Here is a 7303-nt window from a genome sequence, read left to right as displayed (position 1 = left end):
AAATCTATAAAATGTGTGTACTAGGTAATTCCCGATTTTATCATTAACACATTAAAAAAAAGTGAAACAGCAATAAATAAAATCGATCACCCGAAAGATCAACGAACTTCTAAGAATATAGATGCTATTCCAGATAAAAATCTTATATTTAGATATTCAAAACTGTAGAGTAACTCGATCTACGGAGATTTTCCTGCTTTCCACAGGAAACGGCGAAATAAAAACAGAAAACTTTTTCTTTCCAAGGTAATTTTTATTTACACGACATTCCATTGAACTTACAACAACTCGTTTTATCAATTTTTCCCCGTACCTTGTTTGGTCATATCAGAATTCCTGAAAATGTAGATGGAGAGGAGAGAGAGAGAGAGACAGATAGAAGCTGGAATGTTTTTATAAGAGAAAGAGGTGCCAGCAAAGAGCACCACAAAATGGCACTATGTTGCGAATAGTATATTTAAAAAACCTCCCTCTACCTATTATAGAAAAAATATATATCTAACTGTACAGGTGTTAGGTGAAGGGTGCGCCTGTATGTAACCCAGTTGGAGCAATCAGCTTCCCAGCTCACACCAGACTATCCTCTCTTAAGGTACAACGACCTGCAATAACTGGCCCTATTAAGGTCAGAATATTTGTAAAAAGATTATTGAACTATATAAAATTGCAAGATTCAGATCGGGGGATAAAAACTTAAAAACTTCGCGCATTTGTTAGATGATGTGTAAAATAATTTTTCAAACGGGTAATCCCGTCGTTAAAACAGAATAAATGATTAAAAAAATATTCCAAAATGGTTTTTTGCTTAAATGATGATGACTTTTTAGTTGCGCAGCGTGAGTGATGGTAACATTTGTTCAGATTAATTTCTACTCTCTAACTTCCCAACTTCTTTAGTCCTTTAACATCCACTTCTCCGTAATATTTCTCGCTGTTTGGGGAGATACACGTCAGTTGCAAGTCGTCACAGATGATTAATGAGGTTAAAAAAGTACTTACCATCCCGGAACGTTCTCTGGATCATCGCATTGCAAAGTATCAACATTGAAAACTGTACCCACGCTGCAACCATAGGGTCTAGCCACAGATTCGATACACACGTAGAATTTTCTGCAATCGGTAGGATGAGCGTGACGAGTGTAATGTCCCGGCTGATCGATTTCAGACGGATCTGGGCATACAAAACCTTCTGCGACTTCTACAGGAAGTAAAAACAATTTGAATTAGTTTGATTAGAATTTTTGAATTTTCAGACATCGAACCCCGGTCCTTACCAAGTTCTCCGCATCTTTCCACGTGATCGGCCCAAACGCATACTCTCTGATCCGAATCATAAGCTAAACCTGGAGGACATTCGTATTTGGAGGCTTCTCCGTTCCAACACGAATAGAAAATTCGGCATTTTTTGTTATCCGGAAAGATGCCATATAAACGAGGACAGTGGGGCGTACTTATAGGTGGTTCTGTAATACACAACAGAATTAGGTCTTTCTTCTAAACCGCTCCGAATAATTCTTTGATGTGTCATATAAAAATATCTACAAATTTCCCGATTTTTAATTTTTGCAATAGAAAAAAAGATGGGTAAATTTTTACTGACCTAAATCGGTTCTAGAACCGCAATTAACGCTGAATGGATACGCACAGTTTTCTCGTGATGAATCGGCATCATCGAAGACCAAACCGTTCCCACACAGTTTTAGGGTTGCTGTTGCATTATCACATGACCAATATTTGTCGCAACTCCTGTCGTGTGGAAAGAAGCCAAATGCTTTGGGGCAGTGAAACGTTTCTCTCGATGATACAGGCGCTGGTTGTCCTTCTCTAGCAGGAGGAGGGTTATCCCGCTGTTGGGCATAAGCTATAACAAAAATTAATATGGTTAACAAAATAGGTTGACAAATTGCTCGATTTTTCTGTTTCGAATCGATTCTAATGCGGAACGTGTTTCATTAAAACAAATTTCCTGTATCGTTAAAGGATACACGACTTTAATGATGCAGGAAGCGTGGACATAATCATAAATATTATAGCAATTTTTTGTGTTTATGCAAAATACGTTAAGCGTAATGTACTGTGACATTGTTCGAGATGTTGTTTCAAGTTACGGATCAGCAACTTTATCCTAATGCGGTATATTTCTAAATCACGTTAAGTCATGAATAACTATAAAATTAGCTTTATGCAAACAATGCCTGCAGTTTAACACAGATAAACTGCCGAAGTATAAATTTAGTAACCCACGACTTCATTTTTGTTTAATTTTAGAGCCATTGTTTTGAAATTAGAGGAAGCAAAAAAAGATGAGATGCGGAAGTTGAATTTGTCATATTTGTATTTAAATACCGTAAAAAGCGGTGATAAAGTAAGACGATAAACAGGGTGGAATATCCTTGATAAGGGATACGGATAATCAATCAGTATATAGAAAAGAACACCTGTGTAGTAACGTGCTAGCTCTTGTGCATCATTGAATCTGTGTCACAGTTCAAGGCCAGGTTTCATGCAAGAATTGTTGATCGACTGAAGCACATCTACTCCATTTAAGTACATAATTTATAAAATTGAGGATATAAATAGTCGGTATCTTCAACTCATACCAGGAAGTTTTGGGTTTAGAAGTGTGAAAGTAGCAATCAAGACGAAAAAAAGAGATTAAAAAATTATACTTTCTATTTATTTAGGCGTTATCTAGTTAAAAAGAATTTTTCCTGTAAGAAACTTGCACTGACTCGAGGAAGCGTGCGTAGAGATAAGGCGATGAATCCTTCGTTTAGGCTCTGGTCCGCAGGCATACCCAACCCTTTAATACACCTCCCAAATTACAGAAGTCAGACGTACTAAAAATTGTGCATTTATAACGATAGCCGGTTAGTATGACCTACATAATGCCAGTAAAGGTAGGGACAACAGCCCAAAAATTGCCACAGGCCACTTACTCTCTTTTTACCACACATTCTGGGTCATTTGCTTAAGGCATCAGGCCGGTCTTCCACCTCTCTGCTGTTACACGCTGCTTACTAAAATAGTCCTAGATATTTTGATTCTACAGGAATTTAAGCTATTTCATTGAAAAATAACTTCCATGGTAAAAAAATCGCTCACTTAAAATTTTACTCCTGTTCATTAAAAGCTCAAAAAGCTATCAATTTCTCTTAGAGATGTTTATAACATTTTTACCAAGCGCACAATCCAGAATAAGCGAGATGCAACGTTCAGTTGCGTATATAATTTTGTATATAAAATATATACAATGCCTCGAAATTATATATAATAAGTTAGAAAAGTTAATAAAGCGGCACGAAGTTTGGTAAGTAACTGTGCTTGACGAAGATAAGGCAATAAACTACTCACCTGTCACTAAGAGGAGAGATATCAACAGGTAGACTGTCATCCTGCACACAAGCTCACAGCACACCTCGAAGACTGGCTAGTCGGTAGAAGGATACCTTGCTTACATACCAGCCTGGCCATGACCTAGCCTAGCCTCAAACCAGAGCTTACCAGTTATTCTACCATATGTAGCACCACCAATGGACAACTTGCTATAGTCAATGTTTAACTTACCGTTAAGAGAAGCACTCTTGCAAGAAATCGTTTTTGTTTTTTTTTTATTTTTATTTACTATTCAAAAAATGTCTCTTTTATAAAAAGAATATATGGCCTTATTTTAGAGTAGAAGGCGTGGTAAGTGAAACGAGGGTGGAGATCGATCTGTCGAATTTATTGTTTAGAATAAATGGTTTTAAACATATACAATGCTGTCGCGATTTGTGTTGATGCAAACTCAAGATACCACGCTTTATCCGTTTTATCTATAATTCCCGACATACTTTTACTTATTGGTGGCATTTAAAAAAAAAATGATTAAGTTTTCTGTCGAGATGGTAGCATTTTTTAGAATGAATACGGTTTCCAATTACCCCCGAAACAATGTATGGGTATCAGATAAAACTATGCAGATTAATATTCAATATAAAACTATAATCTGATTTAAATTTTAAAAAGATAAAAAAAAAGGACGACACACTTTCAATTTTTAATATATTATAAAAAATTTAAAAATATTTTATTTCGTTACTTCAGTTGGCAATCCTAACTCAAAATTCAAATATTTTGAGTTAGGTTTGCCAACTCTTCATAAAAAACTTGACATTTTTAATATTTATAATATATATATATATATATATATATTCAGTATATATGACGTTTTAACACGAACATTTAAATAATAATCATGAGTAATATTTAAAATAAAGAATTTAATTAGATGCCGGTATTTTATTGTTTTCAATTACCAAACGTAACTCAAATATTCCAATTTTTGAGTTAGAGTTGCCAACTTTTTTTTTTAACTCTTTCCGCCCTGTGGGCACTAAGAGGGCCTCTTTTAGTAAGCCCATTATGGGTTCGGCCAGGCCCACAATGGGGCAACCGGGTGGTGAGGGACAGGGAGAGTTGCCAACTAAAACAACAACGAAAAAATAGCAGTATTTAATTGTCTTCTATAATTCAATTTAAAATCTACTAAATTATAACTTAAATGTTATAAAATTTATTAAAATTGATAATTAGATAACGTTTACGAGTATATACATCCGTTTTTTATAGTATCGATAACAATTTTATAATTAAATGAATTATAACTAGTTCTGTCGTAATAGCTGGTTTTACAAGATTTTGTTTTATTGATTTTTTTTTTAGTAGTATTGTTCTTTCACGTATTTTATTCGTCATTATAAAACGTTTAAAAACCTTTCTCTCCATATTTAATTTACTACTGTAAAAAAAAAGCAGCAAAATCGTCAAATTTCTAGAAGGCTCTTTCATTGAATTAATAGGCGGATACGCTTAAATCTTAAACAATTTTAGAAGTTTCTCTACCGTCTAGGGGATATAATTCGAGGATTATTCAGATAAAAATCTATAATCTATGGATATTTCCTTTAAATTATAGTAGATACAAGGACGTTTACAAGTGTTATTGTTTCCTTTAAAATCGCTAGTTCGGGTTTCACTAAAAATATGCATTTTTCAAATTACTGTATCTCGAGTTAAAATTAACATCAAGGATATCCTTAAAGGAAAAGATAATTTGTTTAATTAACCTGTCAAATTTTGCCAATTTTTAGAATTAAAAAAAAGTTGATTTACGTTGACTGGAATTTAAAAATGATGATAAAAATGTTATATTTAGGGTCAAGGGAGTAAACGTCGTCTACGTTAGAGCAATTACAATAGGAAAAACATTTTTGATTCATCCTCATCTGCTAATAAATTTTATCTTTTTTAACAAGTGGATTATTTCCTTGGAAAGACCAGTTCGTGACTTTATTATTCATCGAAACTTTGACCCCGTCGTCAGAGTTTAACAAGTGAAAGGAGATTCTGCAGACGGACCTTTATTTAGGACTTAAAAATCAGGTTTTTCTTAATAACGTGACATCCGTTGGCACGTCCAAAATCATCTCTCTTCTTTAAGAAACTATGGAAATGACCTACTTTGCTACTTTTTATATATATGTATGTATATATATATTCTTTACTTTTACTGAATATTTTTCGTTTAGGAATGTCATACCACTTTCTAATTTAAGTTTATGAGAATCTTTAGATTTCTTAAAGAGGTTACGTATCTAATTAAACACTGAAAGATGTGTGAATGACAAGAGATACTTTCAATGTAACATTAAATTACTGTATTTTGCTTAGAAACCATTATACAGTGGAATCTCTTCAGGTAATTCTTTAAGTAATTAATCAGACTTTCGAGGGTCATTTAAATCTTTGAAAATATTCTTGGTACGTAATATAAAAAGTATTCCAGTTCAAGGAGATCTGGTGCTATCTTCATTCTTCATAAGGACTTAAGTCTGTGTAGAATTTTTTTTTCTTGAAAATAAGTTCAGTGTTTTTATTTAACATTTTAATATATTCGAGCGAAATTATGCAGAATCGATAAAGCAAAATCTGGTTCTGTGAGCGAAATTGTTATTCAGCCTAATTTTTTTCTATTGAAAAAATATTGATCATCTTAAACATCACTAAACATTAAATTAGGACTTCCTCTCTTGATAAGGTATAAGGGTTAAAGAAATTTATTTCCTGGTTCCCGAATGTTAAAAAAATACTCCACCTTAGCTCAGAGGCACGTTATCCCTTATTTTTTTAAATTATTTTATAAATCAACCGATGTCCACAGTTAAAATATATTATTCTTATTATTTTAAAATTATTTTCCATTTTCAGTCGCCACCTTCGTATGTTTTTACGACTCCGTGACATCGTTGAAGGTCGTGTGACGACACGAAACAATTTTGAAATTATAAATCACAAGTTTGTAACTATCTTTCTATCGGAGTTTACTATTGTTTCCTGTTAGTATCACTCTTCGGTAAGGTATATAGGTCATAAGATATCTCGTTCATTACGTGGCAAAGCGAATCACGAAACTCCCACATCTTCTGCGACGTCTTTCTTATAAAACGTGACTTGAGTTCCAGTTCTTTGAATATGTACTTTTTTGTATTTACACAGTATCCAGATTGAAAAGTGAGGTAGATATACACGTTATGCTACCAGAGTAACAAATAGAATGAATTGAGTTTAGGTCGTCATGCAGTATAATTCACAATCCTCTCGAAATAAATCATATTTTAGAAGTTCACATGTAACTTTTTAGGTAAGAAAAATACATTTACCTATATAAATAAGTTGTATTACTGGTGAATGCCTGTTTTACTAGTTTCTTAAACATGCATTGCCTATTAGCGACTTATTTTCTAAGGAAATCGGTAGCATCCTTGTGTCCTATATCGAATGTCAGGTTTTTCTCAGCATCAGTGACAAACATGACACTTCCGCATTATTTAAAAATTATTTTTAATATTATTAGAATAAAAAAAAATATCTTTTTAATAATTATAATTCGTTATTACAATCCTCCATTATAATTCACACAACAATACTGACTATTAATTGGAGCAACTTTACAGCGCTCTATTAACTTTCAGGAGATTCTTGATAACTTTTATAAGGATTTATTCTAAATTTTGTGGTTTGCTTATTAATTTTAATTAAAAATATTTAAGATCTGATATAAAACTAAAAATTTTAAGTTATTTTATATTAAAGTGGAAAATTCAATGTATTTTGGGAAGTGCCTGAAGTCTCCATTCAGGCAATTTTTTACTTTTTTTGTTACGTTGAATATTTGTTGTTCTTATTATAAACAGTTTATTATTATATTAACTGTATATATATATATTATTATATATATATATATAATATAATAATCTATATT

At 32.7% G+C, this 7303-nt stretch overlaps 2 protein-coding genes across 2 annotated transcripts in view; one reads left to right on the top strand and one right to left on the bottom strand.

The window, feature by feature from the left end:
- LOC136983714 (cilia- and flagella-associated protein 77-like) overlaps positions 1–7303 on the top strand; it is a 233549-nt gene that overhangs the window by 82446 nt on the left and 143800 nt on the right. The gene's annotated exons all lie outside the window — the stretch shown is intronic.
- Positions 233–3472, bottom strand: LOC136983699 (protein obstructor-E-like). The gene is made up of 5 exons (XM_067280514.1): positions 3355–3472; positions 1601–1861; positions 1275–1463; positions 1000–1198; positions 233–931 (listed from the first exon to the last, which is right to left on the bottom strand). The coding sequence occupies exons 1-5, from the start codon at positions 3392–3394 to the stop codon at positions 877–879; spliced, it is 744 nt and encodes a 247-aa protein (XP_067136615.1). The 5' UTR covers positions 3395–3472; the 3' UTR covers positions 233–876.

Source organism: Centruroides vittatus, unplaced genomic scaffold (assembly GCF_030686945.1).
Source record: "Centruroides vittatus isolate TY-2023 unplaced genomic scaffold, ASM3068694v2 contig_884, whole genome shotgun sequence".
NCBI lineage: Eukaryota > Metazoa > Arthropoda > Arachnida > Scorpiones > Buthidae > Centruroides > Centruroides vittatus.
The sequence above is the reverse complement of the archived record's forward strand: the minus strand, read 5'-3'. Positions and strand labels throughout refer to the sequence as shown.

Bases quoted from the DNA above. Each gene is read 5' to 3' on its own strand.
- LOC136983699 (XM_067280514.1), bottom strand. From the start codon at position 3,394: ATGACAGTCTACCTGTTGATATCTCTCCTCTTAGTGACAG. The intron at 1,199-1,274 runs GTAAGGACCGGG...TACTTCCTGTAG, and splicing joins GGAAAGATGCGGAGAACTTG to AAGTCGCAGAAGGTTTTGTA. The intron at 932-999 runs GTAAGTACTTTT...CTCCCCAAACAG, and splicing joins CCAGAGAACGTTCCGGGATG to CGAGAAATATTACGGAGAAG.